At 41.1% G+C, this 17,640-nt stretch overlaps 1 protein-coding gene across 11 annotated transcripts in view; it reads right to left on the minus strand.

Moving 5' to 3' along the window:
- IRAG1 (inositol 1,4,5-triphosphate receptor associated 1) overlaps positions 1 to 17,640 on the minus strand; it is a 106,658-nt gene that overhangs the window by 27,589 nt on the left and 61,429 nt on the right. For all 11 annotated transcript variants that reach the window (XM_083456523.1, XM_083456527.1, XM_083456522.1 and 8 more), the window contains exons 16-21: positions 15,501 to 15,654; positions 13,064 to 13,157; positions 5,560 to 5,751; positions 2,516 to 2,616; positions 971 to 1,041; positions 117 to 290 (exon numbers count right to left, since the gene is read on the minus strand). In XM_083456523.1, the coding sequence (XP_083312649.1) occupies positions 117 to 290; positions 971 to 1,041; positions 2,516 to 2,616; positions 5,560 to 5,751; positions 13,064 to 13,157; positions 15,501 to 15,654 (786 nt within the window). The remainder of the gene's footprint in view (positions 1 to 116; positions 291 to 970; positions 1,042 to 2,515; positions 2,617 to 5,559; positions 5,752 to 13,063; positions 13,158 to 15,500; positions 15,655 to 17,640) is intronic.

Below are 17,640 nucleotides of genomic sequence, written 5' to 3' on the forward strand. Positions count from 1 at the left end.
ATTGTGGGGATTCAAACTGCTAACCTTCCAATCGGAAAGCCCAAGAGGCTCAGTGGTTTAGACCACAGCGCCACCCACATCCCTAATTTCAAGATATGGGATTTTAAAACTTGTACCTGTGGGAGATTCTGAAAGGCTGCTTCTTGATTTCCTTCCTCTTCGTGTGAGGAACCTCTCACTCACCCTCTTTGCTTCTTCTAACAATTCGAGATTCTTCTTTTTATCTTCATCAGATATTTTAACATCTGGCAGCTGGTCATTCACCAAGTCAATTACATTACCTCTGTTATCTAAATGGAAAAGTATCCAAATTACCCAGTTGTATCATGTAACAGCATTTGAAGTCTTTCATCACTTGGTGTGCTATATAGGTCAGATTTTACTCAACATACTGCCATTTAATTACACACTGAGTAAAATACTGAATTTATGGAAACCCTGTGATATAGCTGAGCTCTAATGAAACTCGGACTTGCTGCAATGGTGACACAATGGTGCACTATACTCCCCACACAACAATCTTTGTGTTAAATGGTACAGTATATGCAGCTATTGAAGCTTTGCCAAGGAGTCATGCTAACCACAGAAGTGCATATTGGGTGTGAGCAGCTGACCTAAGGCAGAATTCCACATCTGGCAATTGAATCAGACCTAAGTAGCTTTGCCCTAAACCCCTTGAACCCTTGATAGATAAAATGCAGGATTGCACTGATCCATGCACTAGGATATCAGAAGCCTGAGGGTTCTATTTTGCATTTCTCCCTTCTCCCCCTCCATCAAATCTTGTACAGAGTTTGCATATCTTAAATCAAGCATATAAACAAGTTTTCATACCATTGCAATGTTGCATATTGAACGATGGTACAGTCATTAAAATCTCTACAGGGCAGATAGGCAACTGCACATTTTCATCAAGCAATTGCCAACATGTGTGTGTGTGTGTGTGTGTGTGTGTGTGTGTGTTTCTTACCCACAGATGTCAGTGAGCTAGCTGATGTCCTAGCATTTCTGTGAGAATGCCGCAGATGAGGACTAACAGGTCTGGAGGGGAAAAGAAAAGGCCGGGGGGAATGAGCTTTATTAAAACTAAAGTAGCATTATATAAATCAGTTTATAAAAGTATTAAAACTAAATACACATTTAAAATAAAAACACCACACATTTAATTCACAAACTAGTTTGGCCTTTAGCAAATGTGAATTTGGAAAGGCACACTTGCCAAATCAGCATCCTACTCTGCACTGAAATAGCTCCTTTGGGACATCCCATAGAGTTATGAGAGAAGTGCTTCCTGTATGGGAGCTGGACAAAAACCAGCAAAATAGGATCAATTTTCACATCATGTGTAAACCCCAAGAAATCTTCTCTCATCTTGAATATGAATTTTTTTCATTAAATTCACCTCAGCTTTATTTTGTGTGAACAAAAATGATGTTGCCATAATTGTTCCAGAAAATTCAGCTACATTTAATTAGTAAGAATAACTTCTGTTGTGTTAAATGTTTCCCATGCCATGCTAAGAACAAGATGGGAGCCAGATACTGCAGCCACGGACTGACTGTTGACATCTCCATTTGAAGCTGAGATTTTGTGACTAGCCTCTAGCTGATACATTTATATGAGCTGAACTACCTCTGTCAGTAGGTCAGAATGGTTGGGAGTGGGGAAGGTGTGCCAGCCTACACTGAATGCTCAGGAATTAACCCAATGGCTACAGTAAAAACAGTGCTTAAAGTATAAAGGTAAAGGGACCCCTGACCATTAGGTCCAGTCGTGGCCGACTCTGGGGTTGCGGCGCTCATCTCGCTTTATTGGCTGAGGGAGCCAGCGTACAGCTTCCAGGTCATGTGGCCAGCATGACTAAGCTGCTTCTGGCGAACCAGAGCAGCACACGGAAACGCCGTTTACCTTCCCGCCAGAGCAGTCCCTATTTAACTACTTGCACTTTGACATGCTTTCGAACTGCTAGGTTGGCAGGAGCAGGGACCGAGCAACGGGAGCTCACCCCATTGCGGGGATTCGAACCGCTGATCTCATGAAGTGGATAAATCGGCATGCTCTGGTGTTGTTTTTTTTAAAAAAAGCTTTGCTTGTTACATGTATCCAGAGCAACAGTTCTGTGTCCAATTATTCAAATCTAGACTTCATTACAAAAAAAGAGAGATTTACACAAATGTCCACATGAGATTGGACCCAACTGTATAATTTTCTAGAGGAATGAACTTTCAAATCTATCCTTACAAGCTGTGTATATGTTAGAATGCTACAAAGTTATAGAGGCAAGAGGCAAACAAACAAACCAAGCATGTAGAAAGGCCAAATCAGTTTATAGCAAATGATGCAGAGAAGGCATTCCTGATGTATAGAGCTCAGCATGTTGCGCCATAAAGATCATTGGCCATGCTTTCCAGCACTGATGGGAGTTGGAGTCTAACAACGTATGAGGATTGTGCAGGTTCCTCATTTACCTATGGCAGAGGAGAAAACAAATTGTGTGTACTTATTTATGTATTACCTGAAAGCTAGATTTTTTTCTCTTTCTGTATCTGGTGTGACTATGTTTTCTGGAAGAACGATAGAAGGTGTGTTGCATGTTGCTGCTTCAACAGGGGACTCCTGAATGGTTTGTGACAAAAAAAATATTTTGAAAATTTAATTTGGAATATAGAAATATACCACAGGATGATTGCAATGGAATAAACATGACATTTTTACATGAAATTCTAGCCCTAATTTATTCACAGGCTCTGCATAATTCAAGTCCTATGCTCTAATGCAGACCCTACTATCAGGCCTGGTCGTTGTCCTCTTCAGATCACCACACAAACACTTCTTGTTCTTTTATAACTTTTTATTGCGTATTAACAAAACAATCTTATAAACGGTTCTTAACTATTCTTCCTCAGAGTCACTTATTTCAGATACCTTCTGAGCTCTGCTTCTCCGTGACCAGCCACCCTCAAAATGGCGAAGGCGCCTCTCCCTTCGTTTTCCCGCTCTTTTTTCTAACCTCCTGGCTAGAGCTGGCCTGTATCTCCTCTCCTCCGAATCTGAGCTAGAACTTAACCCTTGCCTTTCCTGTGAACAGCCGGTCCCTCCCTGTTGTTCTCTTCTATTAGATTCACTGCTCTCCTTCCCCCCTTGGGGAATGCTTTCTCCCTCTGAGAAACTGGAAACTTCTAACTCTTCCCTGACACCCACCTAATTGCAGGAGCAACTAATACACAATTCTTGATGAATTAGCATTTGTGAACAACTTTATAAAGAACCCAGATGTTTCAAATCCATTTTAAAACAATTGAGGACTAGCTGCCATATTGGACAAGTGAGATTAATAATACCAATAATACTACTACTAATATGAATTAATAATAGGTGTGTGTGTGTGTGTGTGTGTGTGTGTGTGTAAAATGCCTTCCCAGGTAACAAAATGTTTAAATTTCTCATGAACAGCTCAGTGCATTTGGCCACCTGGAAGCAAGTCCTACATTCTACACAGCAATTAGTTAACTCCACCTTTTTTTTTTACCACGGCTTTCTTTGCTTTGCCTCCTGTGAAAGGGGTGTGTGTGTGTTGTTTGAAAAATCTTTATTTAATTTTGTTGTTGCTGAGGTATTATGGCATGCACATGTTTCATGAGAGCTTTTTCCATGTACATCCAGTGATTTCTCCCCAATATCAACATGTGGCCAACCATTCTAGCTCACATTTGTTCTTCACCCTCTAGAGTCACAAACAGCCATGGCATCCTCTGCCTGCTCCTGTGGAATGGAGGGATTGGCAGGGTCAATCTAAATGTTTACCTTTTTATAATACTACCTAGGACATATAATGGCTTTTTCTAGGTAGTAATACATAATGCTGTGGGAAACAGGAAACCCTTAGATGTTGCTGACTAAACGGAATTTCAAATAAGCAGCAGCCAGCAGCTGAAAAAGAGACTACTGACCAGGCTCTCACAGCATTAGTTTCTTATGGTGAACAATTACCATTATTCTGTACCTGACAACACTTTAAAGACACAGAACTGCATGGAAGATGGAGCAAAATCAACATCTCTTTGACCTATACTGTATGCCTTCCATTAGACTGATCACCAGAACTCACACACGTGGGCTGTTTATCTTAAATCAGGAAACTAGCCCTCAGCACAAATGTGTAATGGTGTCAGAATGCATGACAAATAACTGCACAGTTCACTGCTGACAACATTTTCCTAGGATGTTGAAAGGAAAAGCAGCGGATGTTTTTATCCAAAGAGTAGAATACTGTGTCCTAGGTTTAAAAGACAATGATAAAAGTAAAACTGAACGTGCCAGATATACATTGGCTTTAAAGTTTTCAACACATCTCAAGAGAACATGATGATCTGTTTTGTGTTGTTATTTTTTAAAAAAGAGGGCAGTTGATAACATAAATCCTAAAGAAGCAGGTTTGAAAATCATTACGCTTGTTGATTCAGTACTGCATATTAGCAGAAGGTCCCTCTTTTACACATTTTATGCATGTCATCCAAATGATGTGCAAAACATCAAAAATATTTTTGAGGGGAGATTAGAAGGTCAGGAAGTTCTCTGTGAAATCATCAACTGTGTTGACATAGTTGTCTCTGTGTGTGCAATGTGGAGTGTCACATGCTGTTAATATTACCAGAAAGCATGGGTTGATCTTACTGCTAATGCCAAATAGGGCTAAATCTTTTTCTTTAAAAAAAAAAAAGCAAAAGAAAGCAAACATTGCTCAGTCCAACTTTGGTAGCAACTACTACCATTTCTGTTTCACCCCAGCTAGGATGCCATTCATACATTGTCTCAAGGAGCACTAATTGTTCAGGGATTACTTCCAGGGCTGGCCATATAATATGGATAAATATGGAAGGGGGGGGGACACAGCAATCAAAGCTGTTCCAATGTATTTTATAATAGGATTAGTTTTAGAGCCAACATTGGCTAAAAAGTCATGCAGAACAAATTGCAGAGCATCCTAAACTATAACGTCGTAACAGCCCATTCTGCTAGGAAATGGCAGCAGCCCTGAGTACAAACTAGAAAAAGTGAAATACATAATCATGGTCCAGCCCCACAAATAAGAATATTCAGACAAGAACAATAGTCTTAAGAACCAGAATAAAGATCAATGAGTGGTGATGTAACACCATATGACACTACATCAATTACCATTTTTCATCAGTGTTAAATTACATTGCAATGTTAGGATAAATATGCTTAACAGTGTGGGATGTGGTCATAATCTTGTCATAAATATCGCAATAACTGCTGCCAATGTCTCGTTCTTCCTTCTGTACCATGTAGTAGAACTTACCTTGGGGTTCTGACAACATTCCATTCTTTTCCCCTACTTGCTATTAAAATTCAGGTAGTGATGAGAAAGCATAGAATATTGTGATGTCACAGAGGGGGAAAACAAGACTAAATTACATGCCAAAGTATATTTTCATCAAACTCAAGGCACAAATTATAGTAAAAAAATAATTATTGATAGCTAATGTAAAGCAGTCAGAAGTCACTGAGGATAGCATATTTATAAATGTTGCTTACTTTGATTGGAGAAGGCAAAACGGGGTTCTGTGTCTCTGTTGGCTGTCCCTCATCTTCAGGTAGGGTTGGCATAATGAGAGGTGAAAGACACGCTGGATTGCAGTGTTGACTAAAGAGGCTATGCACTGATGGGAATGTCTGTTTCGAGTTAACCTCTGAAGATAAGCACTGTGGGGCCTTGTGATCCCAAGGCTATAGCAGATGCCAAAAATACAAATTAAAGCCATTTAAAGTCCAGGCTGAGATCACTTTATAACAACAAGCAGCAATAAAGTTTAAAGTAACAACTTATGCTTCTCCTTGTGTTTTATTAACTTGGGGGTTTGAAAGGTCTAATGTAACATAGTAAGGACATTAAGATAAACCTTTTCAACATTCCTTGTATTATTGCATGGAAGGCTTCGTTGGCAAGCTTTAAAGTGCTCTCATTTCCAATTAAGATAGACCTCCTTGTCAGTCCTTCATAAAACTCTAGGCAAAGTCAAGGAATGATTGTGTTGAAATCAGAGTACTAAAAATGACATTTTTTTTGGTAAATAACATACATTTGACATGGATATTGCTCAGTGCACAAAAATGTTTTTGCACACATGCATTTCAGTGATGAGCTTATTGTGGACTTGTCATTTTTCTGACACACTTTCAATCTTTTTGACTGGCTTGGAAAGAAGTGGTTCCTACTGTCTGGAACAGAAACCAAAATTTGCATAGCACTGATTGGCTGACTTTTGTGCCAATCACTAATACAATCTCCAACCATAGAAGGCCATTGTGCAGGCATAGCAATCTGGCCAAGCCCTCTGCCTTGGTAGGTAGTACACATTACATGATCTATGTACACTCCCTTCAACTTTAGTAAATTTCAGATAATCTGTAGAACTGTTGAAAGATTATTAGCTTTATTTCACAGAATCACAGAATTGTAGAGTTGGAAGAGACCACAAGGATCATCTAGTCCAACCCTCTGCACTGCACGAATCCTTTTTGCCCAACGTGGGACTCAAACCCACAACCCTGAGATTAAGAGTCTTGTGCTCTACCAATTGAGCTTCTACCAGTTGGATTTGGACTGTTGCTCAAAGTTCATACCCATTAATTCAGAGTTCGAGAAACTGTGGGCCTCCAAAAGTTGCTGGAGTACAACATTATCCCCAGCCATTGGCAAGGCAGGTAGGAGTTGGGATCCAACAGCATCTGCAAGGCCACAGGCTCCCCAACTTTGCTTTATAATTATGCTCCAGTCTTTTAATCTGGCATTTAAAGGAATTAGAATCCAAAATGAATATTGGTTTATTTGCAGACAATATTGTGATTTATCTGGAGAAGCAGCTGAAGAATTACACAGAGTTTTACAGCAGTACAGGGAGAGTGCAGGTTTCAAAATAAACATAGAGAAAAGCCAATTGCTTATATGGCCAAACAGTGAAAACAGGAAGTCAAAGATCACAAGTAAGGTTGGAGATGGAAAGTGTTGGTTTTGTAAAGCCATAAAGGGATATATATATTTTGTTATGGGGGGTGCACTAATGCAAAGCAGTTTTGGAACTGCGTGGTTGAAATTATAAGGGAAAGTTGGCAAGCTGAGTTACTGTTAGAACAACTAATCTGCTAATCAAATTCTGTAAAAAGTCTGCCTCTAATTTCATATAAGATCCAGATTTTACAGGTTTTAACCACTGCAAAGCTGCTCTATGTCAAAGCAAAGAAAGCAGGATATCATCAGAAAAATATGAGAACAATTGAGCTTGATTAAAATTTTCAACAATATTAAAAACGGAATTAATTATCAGGAAGAATTAAACAAATGGAGTCAGTTAACAGCTTTGGTAAAAAGAGAATTTGATATTTCAGGTGTTGGCATGAACTACTACATGTTATTAATATATATATTTAGTTTAGGAAAAAATAGCTATGAATGGAAAATACAATGAAAATGTTGGCATTTTAAATGTGAGATTAATTTATTCCTTTATAGCAATGATATTTTTTCCTTTTTCATTATTGTATATTGTTAAGTTGTGGGTGAACATATCAGACGACACAGCGATTCTTCAAACAGCTCTTGTTTATTCACAGGCCAGAACAGAACTGAGCTGAAGGGTTCAGCCAGCCTGCTTATATAGAGCTCCACTACAACGCAACAGTAGCAACTATCTGTAACTATCCAATCCAATCACTGAACGTCACATGAACGTCACTTTCAATTCCTTATCTGTGTATGTGGACCTGAATGAAAACTATCTACAGTATCCCCCTGCTGGCCCAGGGTGAGAACTTCAGCACATAACATTTATATTTCATGTTAATAAAGTTTATTTAATGCATTAAAATGTTTTTTTTAAATAAAATTAAGCTCCAATCTAAAGTGAATATGGGACCTTTGCCCCCAGGTTTTCATAGGTCAGCTTTGTGTACACGATTACAGAGAAAGCTCCTAGGACCTGCTTCCGACAGTGACTTTCTTTGGAAAGACAATATGCCCGTTTTCTGATTCAAACGAAGGACTGATTGCAAATACTGCAGTCAATGTCGAGCCACCCTGGTGAATAATGTCCTAAAAGTACCTCTTCCCATATGATCACTACCTAAAAAGACCCTAAACATCTCAGGACCAGGATACCACAAAGGCGACTTTTTCCCATCCAAACCTAGATATTAGGATTCTTGTTAATTGCCCTTTCCTGGGTCTCTGTGCTGTTTGAGGTGAGGGCAGAACACACCAGAAGAGGGTCTTTTAATGTTGTGGTGCCCAAATTTTCAAACTTGCTCCCTGGAGAAGTTTGCTTGGTGCTGCCACATACGTTTTCAAGTCCAGGTGAGAACTTCCTTTAAATCCTTCTCCTTGGTTTATTAGATTGATGGAAGTCTCTGGCTTTTAAAATGCTCTTCTGTTGGAATAATCTATTTCAGTATTGTATTACTCTTTAAAGCATTTAATTTTGTTATAAACCACTTTGATTTTTGATGCACTGGAAAGCGGAATATAAACACTTTAAACAAGCAAAACAAAATGCTGAAAGCCATGAGCTCTGTTCAGTAGTACCAGTAGTTTGTGGATCCATCATGGGTGATTTGTTTGTTTGTTTGTCTTGATCCTTTCTATCTCTTTTCCCCTCTCTAGAAACCAAAATGAAACTAATTTTTGAGAAACATGCAGTGTTTTGTGGTTTCTATGGTAGAATTAAGAACTTCCTGACAGAGAGCCTGGGATACCATCTCAGTGTCACAGAGCCTGGGATTTCATCTTTTTCCCACTGAAATCAACCCAGAAGTCATACCTAGAAAACAACCACATGACTTTAAACAGTTCTAAGTGCATCTTTGTTCTGTTGCATCCCTCCCCAAACAAATCTTTTTAAAAAGCAGTAATTCTGGGCACTATAGCTATGTCTATGTGCTATTCTAAATAGAAAAACCAAACATGGACAGTTTTAATTTTTTAAGCCAGGCATAGGCAAACATGGCCCTCCAGATGTTTTGAGACTACAACTCCCATCATCCCTAGCAAACAGGACCAGTGGTCAGGGATGATGGGAACTGTAGTCTCAAAACATCTGGAAGGCGAGTTTGCCTATGCCTGTTTTAAGCCCTATTACTTCCAGTACACACACTGCATTCCTTGTCCTAGGAAATATTTAGAAAGACAATATTCCGTGCAAATATTTATTCTTCTCCATTACATTTTAGAAGTAGGTTTCAGAAATGGAATCACAGAATCATGAAAGGCGCCTTTTAGGCAGCCTGGTCCAACACCGTGCTTAATGCAGGATCTGCAGTGCCTGATGAAACTACAGCATCGCTGACACAGATGGATGTCCAGGTGCTTAAATGCCTGAATCAGTAAAGGAGAGCCCACCCACCTTCCTAGGCAGTCTGTTCCACTGCGGAAGAGATCTTAACATTAGGAATGTTTTCCTAACATTTAGCTTGGCCTTCTCCAGTTTGATGTACTCTAGGAGTTTTGGACTACAACCTCTCATTACCACTAACCATCCAGCATGGGCAATGGTCAGGGATAGCGGTAGTTGTAGTCCAAAACCAGGAGGACCAGATTGGGAAAGGCTGATTTAGGTGAAACTCAATTCCCTCCCATTTCCACCTTGTTCGTGCTTTTGGATTTCACGTAGTAGAAGATGGGAAGAGATTTCTCTCTCCCTGAGACCCTGAAGGGATGTTTATTTATTTACCTGTTTATTTATCAAAATCTATAAACCACTTACTTGTAAGAAAACATTTCAGTAAAGTAAAACATGGACATTCTTGATGAAAAACAGCTAAACCAAGTATTTAAAAGAATTTAAAAGATGATTAAAATCAAAAGAGATAAAACACATGCAACTTCTACATGTACTGAAATGTGATGTTCCAGGTGCTAGCCAATCAGTTCTGGGCAAGCTCACAGAACTAGTTTTACAGAGAAAAACTGTTCATTTCTCACAAACGCATTTCTGAGAGTATACTGGTTTTTTCAGTAAGCATCTAATTCCAAAGCTTTATTGGAAGTTCTGCTTAGAATTTGCCTATTTGTGCAAGACTTACAAAAGCCAATGAATGGATTAGAAGTTTGAGAAACTTGCCCTCAGTTCAACTTTATTCTTCATCTTTTGTAATTCTAAATTCATTTCAGTGTGCCCTTTTAACTTTTCAATTTGTTCTACATGAAGTGTGTTTTTATAATAAGATTCTTCTACTTAAAGGGCAGGCTTTTTATGGAAGTATGTCCCTGTCAATGATAAGAGTTTCCCAGGAATAAAACTTTATAACTATATAGGTCTCCTAGGAATCAATTTTTCCCCCTTTCCCAATCATTTCCTGAAAACTTCCCCTACCCCCAAAGATTATTAACTGTACACTGTACAGATGGCACGAGTGCTATAATGTTAGGAGAAATAGTGTTCAAACAAAACAGCATTATAGTGATTACCATGTCTGAGGTCTTCAGCATGAAAATTAAACTGGAGTCTTTCCTCCCTTTGCAGAACCTGTTTTCCCATCTGCTCCCTCTTTTCCCTAAACATTTTTTAAAAATGATTCATTCTATTTAGGAAGACATAAAACAAAACACAAACTGGGGCGCCAATAACCCTATACAATATAAACTGAAATGTAAACTGAAAATTTGACATTCATTTTGCTAGTTTTGACCCAGTTCTCCAATCTGTTAAGGTCATATTGAACCTGAATTTTGTCTTTAGCTACCTGTCCCAGTTTGGTGTTAACTGAATATTCCTACATCCAAGTCTTATATAAAGACGTTGAACAACAACAGGCCCAGGACAGAATCCTGTGGCACCTTACATATCACTTTTTTCAAGACAACAAGGAACCATTAGTGAGCACTCAGTCAACCAGCTACAAATCCACCCAACAGCTACCTCATCCAGCACACATTTTACTAGTCTCTCTGCAAGAATATCATGGGGGACTTTATCAAAAGCCTTACTGAGATCAAGATAGACTATGTCCACAACATTCCCTAATCCACCAAGTTTGCAACTCTATCAAAAAAAGAAATGAGATTTGTCTGGCACAACTTTTTTTTTTAACAAACCCAAGCAGAGTTTTAATAATCACTTTAGTAATCCTTCTCTAAGTGCTCAGAAGCCAAATGTTTAATTATCTGTTATAGGACCTTTCCTGGTATTGCATCAAGGTGACTATTCAGTAGTTACCTAGGTCTTCCTTTTCCTCTTTTTGAAGATGGGGACAACATGTGCCCAGCTCCAGTCTGCAGGAACCTCGTCTGTTCTCCAAGAATTCTCAAAGATAATAGACAGATGCTCTGAGATTACATCTGCTGTTCCTTTAGTACCATTGGGTGCAGCTCATCAGGCCCTGGAGATTTGAATTCATTTAAAGTTGCTACAGGGACGCGGGTGGCGCTGTGGGTAAAAGCCTCAGCGCCTAGGGCTTGCCAATCGAAAGGTCGGCGGTTCGAATCCCCGCGGCGGGGTGCGCTCCCGTTGTTCGGTCCCAGCGCCTGCCAACCTAGCAGTTCGAAAGCACCCTCGGGTGCAAGTAGATTAATAGGGACCGCTTACTAGCGGGAAGGTAAACAGCGTTTCCGTGTGCAGCTCTGGCTCGCCAGAGCAGCGATGTCACGCTGGCCACGTGACCCGGAAGTGTCTCCGGACAGCGCTGGCCCCCGGCCTCTTGAGTGAGATGGGCGCACAACCCTAGAGTCTGTCAAGACTGGCCCGTATGGGCAGGGGTACCTTTACCTTTACCTTTAAAGTTGCTAGGGGTTCCTGTACTACCTCTTCTCCTATTCTGGGCTGCAGTCCCTCCTTGCCTCGTTTATTCTGTTATCACCAGTTTGGACATTGCTTTCCTTTTGGGTGAAGACAGAAAAAATTAGGTGTTTGAGCAGCAGAGGCAGAGCTAGCCCAGGGGGTGCTGCAAGTGGCACGCGTCCCAGGGGGTGGTGCACCAATGTCAAACCCCCCCCCCCAGGGATGACACCCGAGGCGGACCAAGCCCACCCTTTCTCCACCGCTGTTGAGCAGTTTTGCCTTCTCTCTGTCACCCAACAGCATTTCTCCATCTTGTCTATGCAGATGACCCGCTACTTGCTTGTTCCTTCTCTTATTTCAAATATAGCTGAAGAAGCCTTTTAAAAATTATTTTAAACTTCTGTTGAAATCCTGAGCTCATCCTGAGCTTTGGCCCACCTAACCTTCTCCCTGCAACTGTTGGCTACTCGTGTATACTCTTCCTTTGTGATTTTCCCTTTCTTCTATTTCTTGGGCCACATCTGAAGGAATTCCCCTCCCGCTTCTAAAGACCTTACAAAATCACACTGAACAAGCAATTTCCAGCCTCATATCAACATCAAATAGTAATTGTTTTGTAAACCCTCTAACACTGTTATTCTAGGCTAATTTGGATGCATAGGACAAATCTAATTAATCAGATGTTTATCTTATGACTGTCCTGGGAGAGGGGGTTCTGAGGAAAACAGAATCTGGTCCATCCCACTCCCCCCACCCCAATTTGGTACTGTGCACAGTTGTAATTGACACTAGACTGAAGAAGGAAACCCAGTGGGAGTTAACTGGGCATACAATCCAAGGAGTGACACATTCTCCCTTTTGTGAAGCAGATTTTAACATTAAGCATTTCATAAACTGTAGAACATTAGTTCAGCATGCGTATGTTGTACATTAATCAGAAAAGAAAACCCCCAGGCCACTACATTCTGCTATTCTAATATTATGCAATACAATATAAATAGGTTTTGTTTAGTTCTTGCATGTTTCATAATATCTTTGCTTAAAATAGAAAGACAGAGGATTAATCCTCACCCCAAGGCTCAGACCTCATCACGGGATACAAGGAAGTTTGTGTATCACTGAGCAATTTTAGAGAATACAATATCCAGGAAGTGATGTTCTAGGAGTTCTATTCCATAAAAGGAAAAAGTATTTAGAAATGGTTGGCCTTCTTCTTGCAGCTCATTAGACCACAGTAGGGAAAGTCGAACACAAATAATCAGTAAACTTACCCTCTGAGTCACAGCTGAATACCTTGGCAAAGACTGAGACTGAAGGTGCTTCACTCCATCTTCAGTGCTGGCCTGACTGTTGACCTCAACTGCTCTGCTCAACCACAGCAAGCGTAAAAAGGGAAGCACAAACACAAGAAGATTAAAAATAATTTCCCAAGTATCCTGGCACTTCCATGTTTTCCTTGGGCATGGCACAGGGTTCTCACTACTTCCTCCAGCGACACAGATTTAAAGATAGCTTTAAACCAGAGACAGGAAACCTGTAGTGCTCCATATGTTGTTGGACTACAACTCTCATCCCTGTGCTGCCAAGGGCAGAGCCAGCTGCATTATATGGGGTGAGAGCGGACCCGAGTCAAGACTGCTGCACGCAGGTCTGCTCCCAAGCCCCACCCTCCAGGTCGCCACAGATTGGTGCAAATGTAAAGTGGGTGTGGTGGGAACTCAGGACGCTCCACAGCTGGCCTGGGGGAGAAGCCAATGGCAGCTGCCACGATGGCATTGCTTGGGGGTGTGTGGAGCTGGCGCAATGAGTCACAACCGCAGCACACCCTGAACTGGGTAAGCAGCCACTCTCATCACTCACACCCATGCCATACATTTAAAGCACACTGCTTCCCCCTAAGCATCCATGGAACTGCAGTTTACCTCACAGAGCTACAATTCCCAGCACCCTTGACAAACTACAGTTCCTAGGATTCGGGAGGGGGGAGGAGCCATATGCTTTGAATGTATGGTATGGATGTGACCAGTCTTCCCTAACAACTGGCCATGCTGGCTGGGAGTGATGGGGATTGAAATCACATCTCTTAGACCCCTTGCAGTGGGAATGGATTCACCACCTGCACAAAATAATAATATGGGGCCCCATCCCACACTGGGGAAACGCGATGACCAAAAAAAGCACCCTCTATGTGCAAAGAAATCTGTGCCACATGCAATAAGCAGGTAAGAATTGGGTATGTGTTTCATAAAAGCTTGAGAATTCATAACTGAACAGTGGTTCAACACAGGGAAGATTTGGCTCTCCAGATATTGCTGAACTACACCTCCCATCAGCCCAAGCAAGCATGGCAATTGGCCAGAGATTATGATCATGGAATCACAGTATCATAGAATTGTAGAGCAGTGGTTATTTATTAAATTTCTATATCTCCCTGTCACGAGCTCATCCTACACTCGAGTAGAACCCTGGCAGAGACACATGCCCAACTGGCATGTTCTCTTCTTCCTGATCGATCGTTCGGGAGTTTCAAAAGCTTTCTTTAGCCCGAACATCAGAGCGACCGATGCCAACAGACATCGGCACACTTAGGGATACACAGAGTCTTCGCAGATTGCATAACAGACATCAGCAACTCAGCATTTTGGCTAATCTACTTTATTTACAAATAAACACACATGGAGCACTGCAACATGGCTCCCTCTTTCTCTAGCATCAGACAGCAAAGAGAAAAAGAACGAAGGACAATAGTCCCACTTCACGGAACACAGTAACACAAATATCCTGTCTCCATCACTTCCCACTCTGTGGAGTCAAAACACACACCGTCATGTGATAGACGAAAATCCCATGACTGCAATCATGGAGCAGGAATTCTAACCGGGCGGTTTACAATATAAAAACACAAAAATGCACAACATAGTAACAAATGAAACAATAACCCTCCCTACAAAGTTTAAAAGGCCATAGAGTGCTTAATTAGCCAAAGACGTGGGAGAAGAGGTATCTTTTTGCCTGGTGCCTAAAGATATGTAGCCGAGGCGCCAGGTAAACCTCTCTGGGGAGAGCGTTCCAGGAGCAGAAGGCTACTCAAAGATGCTGGGAGTTGTAGTTCAGTAAACATCTGGAGGGTCAAAGGTCCCCCCTCCCACACCTGATGTAACATGTCCTCTTTTCAAGAGAAACCACAGGTGCAAACTGATTTCCCATCACAAAAAGAAAGGCTCCGCTAAATTTTTATTGTGGCCGTGGTATTCAAGCATAGTTATTTTTGTATGGCGGTCAACAACATATGGCTGCATTATTAGTTACCATAGGAACCTATTGTGGATGGCATTCAATATTCCAAGATCAAGAAGACACACAGGAAGATGCAACATTTCTTTATTTGCCATGCTAGAAAACAGTTTGCTTCTCAGCAGTAGGGATCTTTTTTGTTTGCTTTTTAGTACTCCAGTGGTTTACTTCAGCCTTATTAACTGTCCCTTTCAGACTTCTCTTTTAAAATGTTGCCTAATGGGAATTGCTAGAGAACACCCGAAAACAAAAGTTTAATAACTCACTTAAACAAAACATCTTCCTATTAAGGCATTCAGGTACATCATTTTAGCAATAACATCTTCTGATAAAGTGCTTGCTGAAAAAGATCTTGAACTTTACAAGTCATTTTAATAAGACAATGCTCATACAACATAAATAGGTTCTCTTTACCTTTTATTGTCTTGCCCATGTTCTGTTTTATAGGCATGCCTCTCCTTGTTTAAGAGATTTTCTTTGGATCCCCGTCTCTGGCTCAGGAAGAACAGATTAGGCAATGTGCGACAACATCTCTTTCGAGCCGAAAAATGTTCTAAATTCAGTGCATCTGTGATTAACGCACAATATTTGAAGATCAGAAACTAGGAGGCAACATTGTGCCATGTAATTTGCAAAAGTGCCTTTTTGGTATAAGGATTAAAGTTGCACTAACCAAAAAAAATGATGCCATTGCAGCTTATTTTAAAAGTACATGTTAAATCAAATCTGTTGTAATCAGAATTTTTTTTGGGGGGGGGCAATGACTTTGAGTTTATTTGGATAGGAGGAGAAGGGAAATCATTTTCAAGGAAAAACTTAATTCCAAAATGTAGCTCATACATTTTTTTTGTTATTATTTGGACATTTAAAGAAGATTTTGCTTGCCCTTCTCACTTGTAAGATATTATAGCTACAGGACAAGCAGGTTTAACAGGAGAAACCAGTAGCCTGCGACGTACCTCTGAACACTATTAAAATGTCCTTTATTATGTATCCTACCATCAGATGCAATCTATCCCACTTCTAATGGTTACCTACAGTCAGTACTAAGAACCAGGGAAAATAAGATGCCATCTGCAAAATGGAGACTAATAAGACTGATTGCAGCCAAACCACCCAAGACAAGAATACTCAACTTGAATCCATACTGGTTTGCAGGAAAGAAGGACTAGGCCAGGCATAGGCAAATTCGGCCCACCAGATGTTTTGGGACTACAATTCCCATCATCCCTGACCACTGGTCCTGCTAGCTAGGGATCATGGGAGTTGTAGTCCCAAAACATCTGGAGGGCCAAGTTTGCCTATGCCTGGACTAGGCTAATGCTGATAAACACCATGTATCACATAACTGATATATTGTATCCCTTAGCTTTAAGCCAAAACAGATTCCAAGTATATATTAAACAAGTGAGGCCCTACAACCAAATGTTGCAGGGTATCCCTGGCCCTGGTGTGTACTTTACCTGAGTCTGTGACTTCGGGGCTAGAGGGAAAACAAAAGTTAGCATCAAAGTAATCAGTCCCTGCTCTAATGTGGGCCTTACTTCAAGGGGGTTTGTTTTAAATTTTATTTTAAATTAGTTTTTGAACATTTGAAAAGTGCAAACAATCTGCACGTAAGTCAATGGAACATGAGCTGCAGCTCCACCTCTAACATTTGGCATTGTTGCATGCCATCCAAATCACTGTGGTGAGACATTCCAAGGATTCCAGGTGCTTCCGTAGGGTTCGGTTTCCTTGGAATGTGGAACAGCAGAACCTGTGGTGTCCATAGTATGGATCATTAGTATAGGAAAGGTGAGGAAGGGGGCCCACCCATTTGTCTTCTGGCACAGAGCAAATACTAACGACCCATACTTATGGCCATTATGGCTAATTCAACAATGACTGCTCCCCACATCAAATGGGGGGCACCTTTTGGGTGGTCACGCGCAGCCCCCTGGATCCCAGTGCAGCTCCTGGTAGTACGGGCTGGCTTCGCCCTCCCCAGGCTGGATACCTAGAGGTCTCTGCCTACCTCAGCCAATCGCCCAATCCCGCCTGGGGAGGCGTTGCCAGGGGATCAGCCAGGTAGGGGAGGGACCGCCCTGCCCACACAACAGAAGGTGAATCTTACCTGCAAAGCGTCAGTTGGCTCCAGAGCTTCTATAGAGAGGACAACAATGGGGTCTTCCATTAGATACCAACCTGTCCCCCCTCCCAACTCACAACAGTATTAACAGTGGAGGACACTGCAGAGTTGCTGGGAGCTACTCTTTCCTTCATACACACCTAGAACCTGAGAAAGGGCCAACAATTTATGCCTTCAGGGTACCCAAGTCTACTGGTACTTCTTCTGCATGTTCTGGTGGTTTGGACTACATAAGCATGAGCACAGGAAGACCTGAATCAGTATTACAGATGAATACAAATTATTAATTCTACCAAATGCAGTCTAGGATGAATATACTATCCTCATTCATCAGTGGTACTTTTGCTATCAAGGTACAATGCCTCAAAATAGTGTCTTAAAACTCCAACCAAAAATAATCTTTTTACTTTTGTAAGAATAAGC

This window comes from Podarcis tiliguerta (assembly GCF_965153285.1).
Source record: "Podarcis tiliguerta genome assembly, chromosome: 1".
Taxonomy (NCBI): domain Eukaryota; kingdom Metazoa; phylum Chordata; class Lepidosauria; order Squamata; family Lacertidae; genus Podarcis; species Podarcis tiliguerta.